This window comes from Prionailurus viverrinus, chromosome B4 (genome assembly GCF_022837055.1).
Source record: "Prionailurus viverrinus isolate Anna chromosome B4, UM_Priviv_1.0, whole genome shotgun sequence".
NCBI lineage: Eukaryota > Metazoa > Chordata > Mammalia > Carnivora > Felidae > Prionailurus > Prionailurus viverrinus.
The window spans coordinates 41,084,527-41,102,754 of NC_062567.1; the positions used below are offsets into that span (position 1 = coordinate 41,084,527).

An 18,228-nucleotide genomic window follows, 5' to 3' on the forward strand; every position below is an offset into this window, starting at 1 on the left:
ATCTGATTTTGTGAAGGTAGATTATTTTGATTATTCCGCTCTGAATTACTTGATTGAATGATGGAGCAAAGCACTTAAGGAATATTACTCTTGTAATAAAAACAATTATAAACGACTTGAGAATCAAGGAGATAGACCAGAAATTCATAACTTGTCATCATTACCAAACGAATCCAATAAGAATTCAAATGCTCTTTCTATCATGCCAATTATAATTTGCCTTTGCCCAGTACTGTGAGTTTGAGGGCTCGGATTAAAAACAGCGCATCGTGTCTGGAAGTTTTCCCCTTGGCTGTTAGTTGAATAGTCCGGAGATGGCTGTTTTTGTTATAATCTTGGTTTATGCTGAAAGAAAATCTCACAACCCCTTCCTCTCTCCGATTATGAGAATCCCTTAAAAGTGGAAGAAACATCCGGAATGTCAGACAACAGAAATTTCAAATTCCTTAGCTGGTGCGTACCTGTCCCTCTCACTGAGAGTCTGCTGCCTCCTGCTGGTGCAGCCTAGAAGCCTCTTCTGGTCTTTCATGACTTGAATGTCTTCACCTAAAAAAAAAAATATATATATATATATGTGTATATATATATATATATATGTTTTTATATTTCAAATATATAAAAAATATTTAAAATATATACATATATATTAAAAATATAAAAACATATGTTTTTATATTTCAAATATATAAAAAATATTTAAAAAATAAAAAATATATATAAATATTTTTAAAAATATATGTTTTTATATTTAAAATATATATATTTAAAATATATATAACATGTATATAAAAACATACATATATATGTTTTTTAAAGTTTATTTTAAGACAGTGAAAGAGAGCACAAGCAGGGGAGGGGCAGAGAGAGGGAGAGAGAGAAAATCCCAAGCAGCCTCCACACTGTCAGCACAGAGCCTGACATGGGGCTCGAACCCACAAAAACTGCGAGATCATGACCTGAGCTGAAACCAAGAGTCGGGCGCTTAATTGAGCCGCCAGGTGTGCCTTTTTAAAAACAGATATTTGGCCTCCCAGAAACTACTTATTTTGGCCCTTAAAATGGAGATTTACCTTGTCAGCTCACAGTGCTATTCAGGGACACTTTCCAGGTCCCAGGGGCCGGGCAGAGAGACTGCAAGATTACGTCCACCTGTGCCGTGGACTATTCTACCAACCAACCCTGTGCCCAAACCAGGACGTTAAACTTAATCCTCCCGTCCTCTCTCAGAATGGGTCCCCTGATTTCACAGATGGCCTTTTCCTCAGAGGATTTGAATATTTATTATTGTTATTATAATTAATTATTTTCGTTGTCATCACAATTAGTTTCAGAGGCACCTACATGATTCTTTTAGGAATTTTAAGACATTTTTGTCAGTCTAAACAGATCTGGGAAGCATGAAGATCAGCTACAGCGTATTTTATTATTTACACAGATTTGACTTCTGTCCATAAATAAAATTACAATTGAGTATACAAGTAGAACATGCATCCTAACCCAAAGAAGGTAATTAGAACATGAAGAAAACACAGAGCAGCTTTTGGATAAATAGACCCAAAGCGACGTTACCACTCCTTCAGTATTTCCACATATAGCACTCACTCATTCGCTATTTCTAGTATTATACCTCTCGCCCTGTCTTACAGCTGGCTGAGCAACTGAAAAGACACACGGCACTCTCACCTCTAACTGTGAACCTGAACGTGAAGAGAAGTTTCTCTACCTCCATACTCTAGGCAGAGAATGGACGAAAATTGCCTACAGAAACATCACATTTTTCTGGTCCTCAAGATAGCCAAAAATATCCGTTCATGTCAAATATCCAGAATCGCTGGGGAGCTACATAATAGGCATCAAGGTAGAGGTGTTGCTTCAAGGCCGTTAGACCCCATGAGTACAAAAACGGAAAGAGGAACGTAGATTATTCATAGGGAACAACATTAGAAATGATCTGCGAGACCACTGAAAATGGCTTATTGGGGGTGCCTGGGTTGCACAGTCAGTTAAGCATCTGAAACTTTGATTCCGGTTCAGGTTTGTGGGCTCGAGCCCTGTGACAGGCTCTGTGCTGACGGTGCAGAGCCTGCTTGAGATTCTCTCTCTCCCTTTCTCTCTGCCCCTCCCCCACTCAGGTGCACGTGCACACACTCTGTCTCTTTCAAAAATAAATAAACTTAAAAAACAATGGCTTAATGGGTGAACCAGTATGTTTCAAGCCCAGTATGCTCTACTTTTAATCCTAGTCTTTGTTGATTATTGAAAAACATGCTAAGATATATTTAGAGAAAACTGAGGGGAGATGCACTTTATTATCTTGATAATATTATATACCTTGAAGGAGAGGGGGAAAAAAACATGTCAGCTCTTCAAGTTACTTGTTCGGCAAGACTAACATACCTGAGGAACAGAATTCCATTGGCTTCAGGATCGTCTTGTTAAATTTGACCACCTCTTCAGTCCTCTGCTTCACAATGAATTCTCAGTTTTGTTTTTTGTTTAATTTTTTTTTTCAACGTTTATTTATTTTGGGGACAGAGAGAGACAGAGCATGAACGGGGGAGGGGCAGAGAGAGAGGGAGACACAGAATCGGAAACAGGCTCCAGGCTCTGAGCCATCAGCCCAGAGCCCGAAGCGGGGCTCGAACCCACGGACCGTGAGATCGTGACCTGGCTGAAGTCGGACGCTTAACCGGCTGCGCCACCCAGGCGCCCCATGAATTCTCAGTTTTAAAAGTTAATTCTATCCTCTTCCTGTCCAGTTTTACTACTATCATACCTGCCCTGAGGAAAAGAGTGTTAATAATGTGCCCTTTCATCTTTCTCCACACATAAGCAAACATAACAAGAATGATTCACTTAGGGTAATCAGTATACAGCCTCGAATATACCAACAACCCTAGCTTCCGATCACAGTCACCATGCCCACTGTCCCAAGGCCATGGACTCCTCACCAATGGGACTAGCTCACCTTCTCTCTTCATATATAATGGACGTCTGGCTATTTTACCAATATGGTAGCCCTACGCCAACAAAATGGTCACTAGAATGATCTCAGTCCAGTGGTTTTCAACCCTAGCTGAAAATTAGAATCCTAAGATTAGCTTAAATTCTTTTTTCCATAACCTAATCACACCCCCGATCAACTATATCAGAGTCCTAAGAGGTGGAATAATCTCAGGCATCAGTGTTTCCTCCAAGCTTCTCAGTATAATTGCAGCACACAGCTAAACTAAGTATGTCCACCAAGCCAGATAAAGCAAATGGCATATTACCTGTCTATCCTGACCACCCCAACCAGTCTTCTCATTAAAGAGTTGTGGGCCGAGCTCACAAAAATGAAATAGCTGAGGTTTGTAATTACTTCTGTCCCAATTTTGACCTGTCCTGACCCAATTCGCCCTGCACGAACCAAACTAATTTTGCTAACACTGCAGAAAGAGCCATCCACTGAAGTGATGAATGTGTTAGCTGAACCTACTGTGGGGGGCCTGAGTGGCTCAGTTGGTTAAGTGTCCACCTTTGGCTTACGGTTCGTGAGTTTGAGTCCCACATTGGGTTCTCTGCTATCTGCCTTAGATCCTCTGTCGGTCTCTCTCTCTCTGCCTCTCCCTGGATCACGCGCCCTCTCTCTCTCTCTCAAAAGTAAATACACATTAAAAATAATGTTCCAACTTCTTGTGGAAATCATTTCACAATACATATATCAAATCGTTGTCTTATCCACCTTAAACTTATACAATGTTATATGTCAATTATATCACAGTAAAGCCGGAAAAATGAAATTAAAAATAAATAAATAAGCAAAATGTTTTTAAAGACAGAAAAGAGTTTTCTCTTTGAGGATGGTTCCGCCACCTTTGCCTTTGAATATGCTTGCTCAGGGAAGCTAGTATTGAGGCCATTTATTCAAACATTGGCGAATATCCAGGCCGAGTTAATAAGTATCTCCAGTGGCGTTTGTGAAACTTGCAGATTCCGCAGTCCTGCCCTCCAGTCATTCTGAGTCTTTAGACCTGAGGTGCAGCCCAGGAATCTGTCCTTTTAAGGGGACTACCTGTATAAATCTTACACGAAGACAGCTTTGGAAACTACATAACTCTTCAATGAGGGAAGGACAGTTATCCAAAATAAATACAAACCATGGCCTTTCCCCAGGACTTTTGACAGTGTGTGTGTGTGTGTGTGTGTGTGTGTGTTGTGTGATATCTCCCAGAAATTTTCAATAGTGGGGAGAGAGAGAGATTGACTCCTGGCATATGGCATGTCTCATAACATAAGCCAAGGTATCAGAAAGCAGCAAGGAATAAATTATTCCGACATAAGGGGTTGGAGGATCTTCCAGAAGACCTTTGGGTTTACTCATCCACTGCAAAGGCTGCCAGGGACGACATCATGATGGCAGGGAAGCGGGGAGACGTCTATGAGCAATACGATCTGGTGAAATTCCAGAGCCACTGTGAGGTCAGAAACAGAAATGTCCTCTTTCAGTGAGGGTGAAAGTCAGAGTGCCCAGGAGATAAGAGTTAAAAGATACGAGACACCAGGGAAGAAACTTGTAACCTCCTGATAGGAACAAAATAACCAACAAAGATATTTTAACACTAATAGTAGATCTTTCGATGTTTAGAAATAGAGGAATAAAAGAAGAAATGATCTTTCCCAGGGGAATAAAGAAAAACTCAAATGTGTGGGAGTCAGGTGCAGAGGCGTTGACCTTTGAGGAATAATTTTGTCTTTGTGCGAATGACAGTGAGAGAAAGCTACTAAAGAAATAAAAGAGTAAAGTTGCTTTTTTTAATCTGTGTTAGACTTGTGTTTCAGTCCTGTATGATAATTAGTAAAGCCTGCTCACTTGAACTATGATGGAATAATTATGTTTCCAAATTTGTGCTTACGGATATTTTGCTCATAATTTTCACTACATTTTCACATTAGACTTTGATTCCTTTGTTCTAGAGTTTCTGTTAGTGCCTATGTAAAATTTCAATTAGCTCTCAATTTTATTTTATTTTATTATTTTTTTTAACGTTTATTTATTTTTGAGACAGAGAGAGACAGAGCATGAATGGGGGAGGGGCAGAGAGAGAGGGAGACACAGAACTGGAAGCAGGCTCCAGGCTCTGAGCCATCAGCCCAGAGCCCGACGCGGGGCTCGAACTCATGGTCCGTGAAATCGTGACCTGAGCCGAGGTCGGACGCTCAACTGACTGAGCCACCCAGGCGCCCCTCGATTTTAAATCTTTAGAGAGTAAAAGGCTACTGGATGTAGCGTGATGTTCTTTCAAAGGATTGTCAAAGTAGTCTGAAATGCACCCAGCTCAGAACTCCGATCATGTCAGTTTTTCCAGTGAATTCTAGATCTCTGGTTTGGCCAGATCAGTATTGTGGGTTAGTTTACCATTCTATCGAGCCTCTACGCAGCTGCACAATTATATGAGGAGCAAGTAAAAACCATCTCCTTCACCGAATAAGCAATTTTGTCCCAGAAAAACGTTCAAGCTAGATTTACGATGTTCGGCGACTACCGTGCAGGAACGCTGACCAGCTATGCCGCAGGAAAGTTCTGAAAAATAGAACACAATGGTTCTACTATCTTCACACGATTCTAACACCCAGATTACCCAAGCAATAACCTCAACATTACTGATCTAAAAAAATGATAGTATAAATACTAAATGATGTGCTACTCCACCTATATGACAAAGCTCGTACAAAGGGTACGAGCAAACAATTTGCCAAGATACTAAACTATTTTCAAATCAGTTGGTATAATGCTGCTGCCCTAGCCGCCAGCACCCATATCCCAGAATCCCCCAGATCTTTGTCACAACGGGGCCTCCTGAATGTTGTTCCAGGGCTGCTGGCTGCTAAATATTCAAACGTCACCCTTGTGCACTTGTGCATGTGTGATGACAGAGCAGGAAAAGAGCCTTTTATTTGAGGGAGGAAATCCAGTGAAATGATGCTGATATAGAATAACAGGGCCATACAGTGGCTATTCTCCCGAGGTCCCCAGCAGTCACCAGAACATCAGATCAGAAGCCATCAGACGATAAAGCAGAGGATGTTCCGTGAAGTTTATTTGCCTGATGGTTTACGTACATCGTCATCTTTTCATGTTTTTGGCTGTGGTCGGGTAGCCTTCTCTTTCTTCACATGAACGTAATCACAAGTCCCTTACATCTTGGTGAATTCAGAAGATGCGTATTAATCCAGATCTTCAATCTTCACTAATGTAGCTGTCTTCTCACAAATCCAAGAAATTTCAGCGCTGCAGCGGGAAAGATAAATCTTTCCTTTCTGAAAATAGGCACATCCTCTGGATCCATTGATCTGGGTATATTCTCTAGGGCTGAATCTGGAAAGTCATCCATTTAAAATTAAAGACAAATTTCATATTTGAAATTTGATCACAATTCAGTGTTCTCAGTTACCAAAAGCCATCTATCTGAACTTTGAGAGACTGCTGGTTCCACAACATATCAAAGTTCTTTTTTTTTATTTAATTTTTTTTAATGTTTATTTATTTTTTTAGAGAGAGAAAGACAGAGTGTGAGTGGGGGAGGAGCAGAGAGAGAGGGAGACACAGAATCCGAAACAGGCTCCAGGCTCTGAGCCGTCAGCACAGAGCCCGATGCGGGGCTCGAACTCACAAACCGTGAGATCATGACCTGAGCCGAAGTCAGAGGCTCAACCGACTGAGCCACCCAGGCGCCCCCACAACATATCAAAATTCTTCAAGCTGGCATATCTGAGTTTTTCATTTCAAGTTAATCATAATCCCAGGTAGAATTATTTAAGCAGGATACTTAAGTCCTGGGTTGAGAATTTGTAACCTCTCCATTAACGTGGTAGAAACTACCCAGCACATATGATATTAGAAGTACTAGGATTTCTTTACTTTGGAACTTTATGAAGGAAAGCAGACAAGTGAAATCACGTTCTGGGTGGACAGTTATTACATTTTGTTATGCACAAATATAATTTCGTGTATATATAATTTTGTGTTATGTATATATGTATACACACACGTGTGGAGGAGGAAGAAAGAACACGATAAGGGTTAAGGGAGAACATAAGTGACTACATCGATGTGGTTCTGATACCGGTCCCTAGTTCCTCCGTAAGGAATTGGTGGTAACTCTTGAATAACGTCATTACAAATCATGCTCAGCCGGTCTCAACCTCCAGTGTGCCTTTTTACTCGCATGATCTGCATAAACTGCAGTGTTCTTTTCTGGCTTCAGGGCCGGGCTTACTAAATCTTCCTCTTGGCTTCTGCACTTGCTGAGATTAGCCTCACTCAGGAGGAAACGGCTGTGTGATTCAGAAGCTCAGTCCCAGCACCTTGCGTGATAACAGCCACAGTCTCAGGGCATCAGTGACGTCAGACTCTCCACCTTGCTGCAGGGACCATCTCTTCCATATTTTAACCGGGAGTGAGTGTAGGGGCCTGGGATAATGAAAAGTCCTTTGGGAGAAGGGACTCATCTTCGTAAAGCCCAAAATGGAAACAATGGCACTTCCCAGGGTATGGTGGCATGTTCTATAAACCCTCAGTCTAGCAGCAACACTCCGGATTAGTGTGTTATCATCTCATGCCCAATATGGCTCCATTTGCAAAGAAGTGACTCTCATCTTTGTATTTTTATTACTTTGCACATGCTCTTTGCCGTGAGTATTTGGGTGAAACCAGACTAGTTGATTTAATATGACTGGTAGTGGTCATTAGCGAGGGCAAAATCGTCATGGTGTGTCCCACCCTGACAAAATGGTGGGAAATGGACAAAGATGACATATATCTGGGGACAAAAGTGCAGACCTGTCATTGTTTGTTATTCAGGGAATGTGGGGAGCCACCGCTGAAGCACAGTACCCTTGGTGGAAAATGAGTGATTATAACTCAGTTTAAGGAAACCTGGACGGGACGCCTGGGTGGCTCAGTCGGCTGAGCATCGGTTGACTTCGGCTCAGGTCATGATCTCATGGTTCGTGGGTTCGAGCCCCGCATCGGTCTCTGTGCTGACAGCTTAGAGCCTGGAGCCTGTTTCGGATTCTGTGTCTGCCTCTCCCTCTGTCCCTCCCATGCCCATTCTCTGTCTCTCTCTGTCTCTCAAAAATAAATAAACATTAAAAATTTTTTTAAAAAAGAAAATTTGCACAACATGCATTAAGGAGTAAAACAGGAGTGAGGTGAATGGGTGAATAACTTGATGGGAAGGGAGGTGGAGAAAAAACCCACCACACCCAGAAATGTGCCAAATGACCTTACATTTCATGTAATGTACAAATACCATGTATTATATTAAAAGTACAGGGGCTCCTGGGTGGCTCAGTGAGTTAAGCAGCTGACTTCAGCTCAGGTCATGATCTCGTGGTCCGTGAGTTCAAGCCCCATGTCGGGCTCTGTGCTGACTGCTCAGAGCCCGGAGCCTGTTTCAGATTCTGTGTCTCCCTCTCTCTGACCCTCCCCCATTTATGCTCTGTCTCTCTCTGTCTCAAAAATAAACAAACGTTAAAAAAAATTTTTTTAAAAGTACAAATACAACTGTATCGTCTTGATATGGTTGTGATGAGCTGTGTTCCTCAAAATATTTGATTTGTAATCACTAAGAGAATTTTGTAAGACTGTGTTCCTTGACATATTTTTGACATCTATTTTTTCACAACTTTAAATAGTTGCAAAAACCGTAATTTTCAAAGTATCATGTATTCTATAGGTACACTAAATATTTCCTCAAAACCTTGAAGGTGCGGATTCAGCTCATTTTAAGTCATGAAAAACATTTGCCATATAATCTAATTGGTACATTCCATCAAAAAAACTAATTATTAAACTGATTCGCCAATTTAGACATACTTGCTGTTAGAAAGTGGTTGACAATTGGAATTTAAATAAATGTGTTAATGTATGTCCATGATAAACACCACCCTCTGGACTGTAAGTGTTGGGCAGCCAGGGTAGCAGAGAGCCCAAGGTCATGATCACAAAAGCACTCGGTCCTGATTTTGTCACTTAGGAGCTCAGTGACCTCAGGCAAGTTATTTAATCTCTCTATGGCAATTGTTTCATCCCTAAAATAGGACTATAACAGTGCTTTTATCATAGGGCTAATATTTATAAACTGCTTCAAACAAAGCGTATTATTTGTTTTTTAAATTAAAAAAAAAGAAATTTCAACTAATAGAAAAGCTTCCGTGTTTTGCCATGAGTTTGTCACATACATGAAATTAGGTAGTCTTGCTCTCAATAGTTTTTCCTGAAGTTCTCTTTTCTTCGTACATTGTACTCTTTTATTTTTGTATCTAGATTTATAATTCTTACAGTTAACATTGATTTTCTTAGTGTTCCATTTCTTAGTATTCTTCGCTTGCTTTCCCCCCGCCCCCCATCACCCCGACAGTTGAAACTTACAAGGATGGAGACGGAATGGAGCCATCCTCCCATAGCCAGCTCTTTCCAGATGGATCCCATGATAAGCCCAACCAGAAGAAAGAAAACTTGGGTAATGGCTGTGACTTCAGAAAATCCTGAGAGAGACAACAGGGAAAGTATCATGGGAGAGCCACATTCTGGTTTGCAGACGTTAAGATATTCATTCTCATTCAAAATGCCCGAAATTCCCACTGTGTGAGTCAGAAATTCCATGTATTTACTTTCCATCATATGAATACTGTCTATAACCAGGGAAAGAAATTCAGCCAGACCTTTTCCTCCAAGCTATCTATCTTCACCAAGGTGGAATTCTGGTCCAGGCAGTTATTTCTACTGTTAATCCAGGTATTTTCCTCATTCGTTGCAAAATAATAGCAGCTGTTTTGGTACCACTGCCACATTTTAGGGCAAGGATTGCATTTGTGGTCTGAAAAAGAAATTGCACCCATGAGCACAAATTAAATAATCCCGGCGTGACTGGGAAAGGATTTGGGAACTAAGTAATTGAACCTGACGATAGGGTCTGAGACCCAGCATTCTGAAAACATACTGCTTTAGGAGCCTGTGAAAATGAAATCACCCCCAATTATGGGCTAGGGCAACAGTGATCGAAATTCTGCTTCCAGGGCTCAGTCTTCTGGCCTCAGAGTTACCAGCTACACTTTTAACTTCTTATAACATCAGGATCACCTAAAAATGGTTCACACATTAAGAGGCTGAAGAATCCAGGTTGGGATCATTGCAAGATGCTCCCCAAATTCACTTCTGTGTTTTCAGAAATGTTAAATAAATTCCTATCTTCCCTTGTCCCCTGGAAATGTAGGGCGACATCATTAGGAGTCTTTGGATAACATAACTTTCTCATACTGCAAGGTGGCTCATGTGATCAGTGCCCACTGGGGCAACAGATTTGACCTGACGGTAGGTCCTGATTACCTGAAGTGCGAATGATCAGCTCTTGGCAGAGCTTGATGGCCATCTGTTCCTGCCGCTTCAATAGACTGGAGATCTGGGATTTGAGATGCTCCTCCTCGCTGGGAAAATTCCTGCAGTCGCTCAGCTGCTGGGAGAAGTTATCTTGCTGTTGGTGGATGGTGTTTTGCAGTTGACTTAATCTCTCTGAATCTGAGTTAATTTCATGAGATGTCTGCAAAACTCCAAGACATAATAGGATACATGTTCACATATCCTCTTATTCTCAGCCAGGGGTAATTCTTTTAACACAGCCATATTTCTTACATCCTGTCGTATGTATTAGTGGCTCCCAATAATTGAAGCATCATGGACGAAGCACACACGATTGCCTTGCTATTCCAAATTGTTTGGAGCTCATCCTTTATAATTGTATTGAGATTTTGCATCTGATTATACTTGTATTAAATGAATGAATTAATGATTATATATCTTTGTTATTTCATCTAAGGCAATGCCATTTTGCCATTCGTCCAGTGTGGTTTTTTTTCCTATTTGGAGTTGGTTCATGTAATTGGTGTTTTCATGGGAACAGAATCCTTTAAGGCAATAGGTATGGTGTGAAGACCACTTTTATCAGAATCATCCATATATTTGTGTTTTTTTTTTTAAATGCAGATTTTAGAAGCACCTGGGTAGCTCAGTCAGCTGAGTGTCCAACTCTGGATTTCAGCTCAGATCATGATCTCACGGTTCCCGAGATCGGGCCCTGTGCAGGGCTCTGCAGTAAGAGTGTGGAGCCTAGGAGGCTGCTTGGGATTCTCTCTCTCCCTCTATCTCTGCCCCTCCCCTACTCTCTCTCTTGAAATAAGTAAATAAACATTTTTTTTAAATCTTTAACGTTTATTTTTGAGACAGAGAGAGACAGAGCATGAACAGGGGAGGGGCAGAGAGAGAGGGAGACAGAATCCGAAACAGGCTCCAGGCTCTGAGCTGTCAGCACAGAGCCCGACGCAGGGCTCGAACTCATGGACCGTGAGATCATGACCTGAGCCGAAGTCGGACGCTTAACCGACCAAGCCACCCAGGCGCCCCAGTAAATAAACATTTTTAATGCAGATTTTAATGCCACACTAGACTATTTCTGGCCCTGGATCCATAAAAATCGGCCTGTTTAATTAGCACCTCAGGTGATTCATTGTCACAATAAATTTAAGAGTCACTGCCCTTCAGGAAAAAAAAAAATCCCTTCACCCGTCTATAGTGAACCAATGAATATGCATCAGTGCATCTTCATTTTTAAAATATACATCATTGTAGAAGATCAACTGCTAATACCTAATGATTGGCTACTGAATAGTTGTTCCTGCTGCTAGAACATCATGTTTCTTTCTAAAAGAAAGAAGGCTAAAAAGAAAAAAGGCTAAAGCCACATCATTAGCTCCTAGTTAAATGTTCAAACCAGTATGTCTAAATTCTAATTACCCATGAAATCTTCCACATGTAAAAATGAAAGAAAGTAGCATGGAAGGTGCTAGCATCCTCCAGAAAATAAACTTTCTTGCCTGCAAGTCCCCTGAAAGGGAATAAAATGCCAACACTCTACTCTGTCCATCATATACTTAACGACACCCTACAAAGTGTGTATTCTCAGGATGTTCTTCCACTTAATGTTAGTCCACAACTCCCTATCCTGTCCGACCTTGACGGTTCAAGGATGGGTCAGAACCAAGAAAATACTCTTTTTGGGGGGGCTATTGTGATTGGGACTGGAACTTCCATTGTTACACAGAGGTGGTTCAACTTTCTATATACAGGGTAAGGTCCCCCAGGTAACTTCTCCTCTTTGTTTTTATCTCTTTTTCATTTCTAGCAGGCAGGCTGTTTCTACACTAGAAAGGTCTTGAGTGAGCAGATTAAGCCAGTCTTGTACTAAGTCTTTGGGGTGAATGAAACGGCACGCTTTTCCTTGAGTCCCCCTCCGTTGGCTCCCTGTTGGTCACCACTGGGATAATAGGTGGATGTGCATCTATGCAGAAAAGAAGCTCCCCATTCCAATGAATAAAGAGAAAAACAAAAGCCGTGTTCATAATCCAGTCTAGTTTATTAAGAGGAAATGGATAAAATCCATTTCCAAAATCCTCATAGTCATAAAGTCTGTCCCTTGGTTGTTGAGCTTAGAGACTTGGAAGAATGAAAGAGATGTGATCATATAATACTGTCAAACCTGAGTCTGCATAGTTTACAAATGTGTTTCCTAATCACCTTTCTTGGGTTCGATGAAAATATACTTACGCATAATCCCCAAGGTCACCAGCCCAATCAGCAGCATCAGACAAAGAGTTAACAGACTCAGGGCAGCCTGGCGCCAGATGGGGGAAGGAGCTGGACACCCTGAAGAAAGCCAACAGAGAAATTGTAGTTGCACATGAGTTTTTATTTCTCCCACTTAGGAAGCTTCCCCAGCTTCCTAAAATCTCCCTTTTCTTTCTCTCTTTACTTTCTCAAAAATACCTAAAATGATGTGCGGTAAGATCTCTACCATCAGTGCTCCCCCACTTCTCTTCCCACCATTCTCTTTCCCTTTAAGAGTGTCTCCTAATTTTTAGGCTTGTGTTTTATATCATTGAACACCCTTCTTTAAGATTACCAAATGCAGGGGTGCCTGGGTGGCTCAGTCGGTTAAGCGTCTGACTTCGGCTGAGGTCATGATCTCACGGTCCGTGAGTTCGAGCCCCGCGTAGTGCTCTGTGCTGACAGCTTAGAGCCTGGAGCCTGCTTCAGATTCTGTGTCTCCCTCTCTCTCTGACCCTCCCTGTTCATGCTCTGTCTCTCTCTGTCTCAAAAATAAATAAACATTAAAAAAAAAAAGGTTACCAAATGCATGTATGAGATGTGGTGAAAAATGCTTCTCTGGATGATCTGGACAATAGGGGAGACTTCAAGTTTTTGAGGTCACAAAACCTCCACAAGGCTAGGATTATTATGGATTTTACTTTTATCAATTACATTCTATTTAGCATCTGGTAGGTAATGAATGAATACTGAATGAAAGGCAAAATTAACATGTAGTCTAACCTATGATATTTCTTTATTCAGAATCTAATGGCATCTAGCCCAACATTTTCAGACAGATTAATGCAGATTTCCAGGTGCACTGTCACATACAGCACAACCACAATTCCTTTTATCTCAAGGATTACAGCTATAACTTAAACAAACAAATAAACGAAAATGTTTAACCAGGTTTATTAGACCCCATGACAAACCTATTCCCGTCCTCTTTGCATATCGCCCTAATACCATGCACAGGCACGTGCGCGCGCACACACACACACACACACACACACACACACTCACACACACACTTAAAAACAAATCCAAAGAGGAGAAAGTAGTTCCTATATATCAGATGATTTGGGCAACAACCTGAACTGTCAACAGATTATTGAAAATTAAGAATATAGTCTGATATACTAACCTGGATTCCTGACCACAGAGATTTATATTTCTTCCAACAAGGGATAAGGGAATGAGCTGAAGACTAGAACTGAGTTTGGACTCCACATACTAGTTGTAGGAACTTGGCTAAACCATTTAGTTTTTTTCAGCCTCAGCTTTGCTAATATCATTCCATTTACTTCACAATTATATTTTGAGAAAAATATGACATAATGCATATAAAATACTATACAGATACTGTTATTATTGATTCAACTGTATGAATTATACTGGGAATTTCCACCTTCTAAAGACAGTTTTTTTAAACTTCTAAAACAGAAATGATCTCCTGTCTATTTCTGACTCACTCATCTTCCCATTCCTCTCTTCAGTTATTTGTACCTTTGAAAAGAGAAATTTCCTCCACTTTCTCTATTTTAGAAGCCTCCCATCTGACTTCTAAAAGAATATTTGCCTGGCATCTCTCACAAGGTATCAATATCACAACTTCACTTTTAAAAAGAAATCCATTAATCCCCAGATTCGATTTCTCTCGTATCCAATATGTTTCACTATGGCACAGAACCTCAAGAAACATAGTGATACCACACGTTTAAAGAGATCTTGGAAGGTACATGTCTTCTCCCCCAAATTGGGAACATCCATTCCACTTAACGCATCCCACAACTTTGTCTCCGTTTTGGAGATTCTGCAGGACACCTCTCCTTAGCATCGACCTCAAAGCATTTAACACCTGTGCATCCCCCAAGGTCAACATCTTGCTGTCTCTGAACTCCTACCTCTTTTCCTTAGGTTATTTCTATCCCGGTTATTTCTTGCTCCAACAGAATCCTGAAATGTGAGTGTCGCGTAAGTCACTTCTTCAGACATTGTAGAAGAAAGCGCTACTGTAAATTAATTAATGTTGCAATGTCTTCAGGCTCAGGAACAGGGTGTTCTTCTCAAGGCTGGGAGCTTTTATAAACACACTCTACTGACCCAAGACACACCCCACCGCCCCTCGGTAAGGACAGAATGACAATCAGTTTTTTGTTTTTTGTTTTCGTTTTTGTTTGGTGTGTGTGTGTGTGTGTGTGTGTGTGTGTGTAGAAAGAGAAGTCAAGTACCTTTCTCTTTAGAAACCAGAATAAAAAAGATCTCAATCTGTCTGTTCTTTCTGCACTGCTTCTTGTGAAGCAATAGGGGTACTTGGAAGCAGAGCCCGGATGGCGGTTTCCTGGGGGAATTCCCATGATCCTCAGGTAGAGGATCTGAATGTTTCAGTAAAGGGTCCGACTGTCGTGTTTACATGTGTCAAAGACCAGCTAAGCCTGTATGAAGACATCGGATCTCGTTTATACTCACTCATATCAGATAGACCCGTGCAAGACAGAAAAAGCCGTGTAGGTAAAGACCAACCACATTTAGCTGCTGTTTTAAGAAATACGTGTGTGTGTGTGTGTGTGTGTGTGTGTGTGACAGAGAAAGACAGATTGTGGAGAGGGGAGAGTGGCAGTACTAGCAATGGAACATAAAGAAGAAATTGATAGCTGTTAAAACTGCGTACCCATGGCAGGTCCCTCTGGCATGGCTAAATTCCAAACAGAATAATCCCTCTGGAGATAACAACTAATACTCAGGACAAGATTTAAAAAGCAACTACCAGAAGTTCCGGGATAGTGAAAGAAAGCAGGCAGATTCTGGGGACAAAAGGGCTGGCTCATGGTGTGGTGCTTTTGGTTTTGTTTTTAATTTGTTTATTCAGTTGGTTTTTAACCTGCGGGCAGCCAACAGTCGTTGTTGTGGGGCAGCTAAAACTCCTAGAGAATAGACGCCATCTTTCAGGTCTGAAAATTTCGAAGACTGGAGTTTGGGGCAACCGGAAGAACAAACAGTGCTGGGTTGTCACGGGGACCACTGCAAATGGGGAATCTCTAGAGAATCTTTATGCCTTGAAGCCTCTTTGAGCTACAAGTTATATACATCTCATCTTAAAAATAACTTGATAAAATAACCAAGCTCTATGTTCTCTTTCTTAGGACTCAAAATGCCCTGAAAAGGTGTTTCCAGTGAAACTGAAGTAAACCCACTGCACAAAGATTTCACTGTGATACTTTGTTTCAACAACATCCTATGAGCAAGAAAGTGGATGATTTTTTTAAATTTATTTATTTATTTTGAGATTGAGAGTGGGGGAGGGGCAGAGAGAGAGAGAATCCCAAGCAGACTCCGTGCTGTCAGCCCAGAGACCAACATGGGGTTCCATCTCACCAACTGTGAGATCATGACCTGAGCCGAAGTCAAGAATCAGACGCTTAACCAACCGAGCCACCCAGGGGCCCCAAAGCAGACAATTGATATAGCAAGTGCTCTGGCTATTATCTGGAAGAACATGAGAAAAAAAACAGCACTTCTCACCTACGGTTGGTCATTTAGTTCATCGGCATCAGACTCCAGGCACGGCATTTACTTCTAATCCCATCATCGCTTCTTATAAAAATTCACTAATTTATATTTGAAAAAATAATTGTTGTGGACAACCTGTGGAAAGCAGAATAACAGCCCTCCCCCAAAGATATGCACCTTCCCCTCCCCAGAACCTCTGAATAGAGTAGTTTGCATGGCAACAGGGATCGCAGATGTGACCAAGGTGACAGAGTTTGAGATGAGGAAGTTATCCTGCGTTATCTGCCGGACCCAATTTAAGCTCACGAGCCCTTCAAAGTGGAGAACCTTTCCTAGATTCGGGCAGAGAGAGACAACATTGCTGGCTGAAGGTGGAGGAGGAGGGCCAGCAACCAAGGAAGAGGCAAAGGAAAGGAAACGGGTGCTCCCACAGAGCACTGAGAAAGGAACACAGCCCCGCTGACAGCCATTTTTGGGGGGGGGTCTATATATGAGCAAGGGAACTAAGAAATCTTTTTTCTAAAGTTTCCTTTGGGGTAAGAAGGAAAAGATTACATAACAGTACTGGTGGGGGGTGTTTTGGTGTAGGTTTTTGTTTTCAAACGGCTGAAGGACTTGATCCAGAACCTTCAAGGTCCACCTCTGTGTGAAGATCATCTTCGTCAAAGTTCTCCAGAATAAACTGCCCGTATTTCATGGGTGTGAATGAATATCCGATAGGTTGCAGAAAGACAATGTGAAGCTAATGATTCTTCAAAAACTTTTATGCCTGATCTCTAAACGCACGAATGCACATGTATTTCTTGTTCCTGTTCTTTGGTTTGTTGTTGTTTTTTCAAAATGATGCAATGCTCAATCAAAAAAATAATTATCTCAAGGTTCTGAGTCATAATCAGTTAAACTCCCCTGTCAAAAATGTGGAAGTAAATAACAAATTTACATTTCTGTTTACTATTCTATGTAACAGGCAAAGGCAGAGGCCATCGATACGAAGAAAAGTTAAATTAAACAGGTGATTACAAAAACGAAAACTCAGGATGTTTTTCTCTCTCTCCTATGGTCTTTGTCTTTCACCACATTCTGCAAAGGCTGAGTATTCATTTTCATTGCCCTGATTCTTTCATACCCTCAAGTTCCCTAAGAAAGCATTTAACCTCTTTACAGTATTATATGAAATTATACTTGGGTTTTAAAACCGTGATGCGGAATCCCACTTGGTGGCTAATAATTTCTATAAGAAAAATGATCCGTGTGCCTGGGTGGCTCCGTTGGTTAAGCATCTGATTCGGTTTTGGCTCTGTCATGATCTCACATTCTTGAGATCCAGCCCCCTGTCAGGCTCCCTGGTGACAGCATGAACCCTGCTTGGGATTCTCTCTTTCCCTCTCTCTCTCTCTGCGCCTCCCCCTCCCCCTGCCTCCATTCTCTCTCTCTTTCTCAAAACAAATAAATAAACTTAAAAAAAAAAAAGAAAAAGGATTGGTTACACGTCTTACACATTTTCTGCTATTATGATGCTAAAAGGCTTTATTATCTATTATTACTTTATAATTGTATTAGTTTAGAAGCCACTGTTTATACTTATCTCCCTCAAAACTTCCAGCATCTCTCTAGCTCATTTTGACAGATTACGCTATTATATACCACACCTTACTATAGTCATACGCCAAATTTCTCCTCATTTCCTTACCATTTTTTCAATAGTCTTGAATCTCTTAAATCTCGACTCTTGTCATGATTAGCACTGATTCCAATATCTATGTAGATGATAATTCCAATATACTGGACTCTCAGTTCCTGGAATAACCTCGGTAATCGACTACACCACCTGGCATCCCCCCACTGTGATCATACTTGAAAGAAAGAAGAAACACAGAAGAAAGAGAAAGAGAGAGAAAGGAAGGAAGGAAGGAAGGAAGGAAGGAAGGAAGGAAGGAAAGAAGGAAGGAAAGAAAGTCGTATCTGTATGTCAAACAATGTCATTTTCAACCACTATCCATTTGTACAACCATTTGTACAAATTGTACAAACTC

The 18,228-nt window shown here is 41.1% G+C and overlaps 1 protein-coding gene across 3 annotated transcripts; it reads right to left on the bottom strand.

Annotated features, from left to right (window-relative positions):
• Window positions 1-481: 481 nt before the first annotated feature.
• Window positions 482-14,724, bottom strand: CLEC12B (C-type lectin domain family 12 member B). 3 transcript variants are annotated; one of them, XM_047864865.1, is made up of 6 exons: window positions 14,590-14,724; window positions 12,644-12,742; window positions 10,373-10,591; window positions 9,709-9,863; window positions 9,416-9,531; window positions 482-546 (listed from the first exon to the last, which is right to left on the bottom strand). In XM_047864865.1, the coding sequence occupies exons 1-6, from the start codon at window positions 14,678-14,680 to the stop codon at window positions 543-545; spliced, it is 684 nt and encodes a 227-aa protein (XP_047720821.1). In that variant the 5' UTR covers window positions 14,681-14,724; the 3' UTR covers window positions 482-542. The 3 variants fall into 3 exon arrangements, with proteins under 3 accessions (XP_047720821.1, XP_047720819.1, XP_047720818.1); XM_047864863.1 differs by lacking the exon at window positions 482-546 and adding an exon at window positions 5,205-5,563; XM_047864862.1 differs by lacking the exon at window positions 482-546 and adding an exon at window positions 5,911-6,358.
• Between the last annotated feature and the right edge of the window lie 3,504 nt (window positions 14,725-18,228).

Bases quoted from the DNA above. Each gene is read 5' to 3' on its own strand.
- CLEC12B (XM_047864862.1), bottom strand. From the start codon at position 14,680: ATGTCTGAAGAAGTGACTTACGCGACACTCACATTTCAGGATTCTGTT. The intron at 10,592-12,643 runs GTAAGTATATTT...TATGTCTTGGAG, and splicing joins GGTGACCTTGGGGATTATGC to TTTTGCAGACATCTCATGAA. The intron at 9,532-9,708 runs GTCTGGCTGAAT...TGTCTCTCTCAG, and splicing joins TAGATAGCTTGGAGGAAAAG to GATTTTCTGAAGTCACAGCC.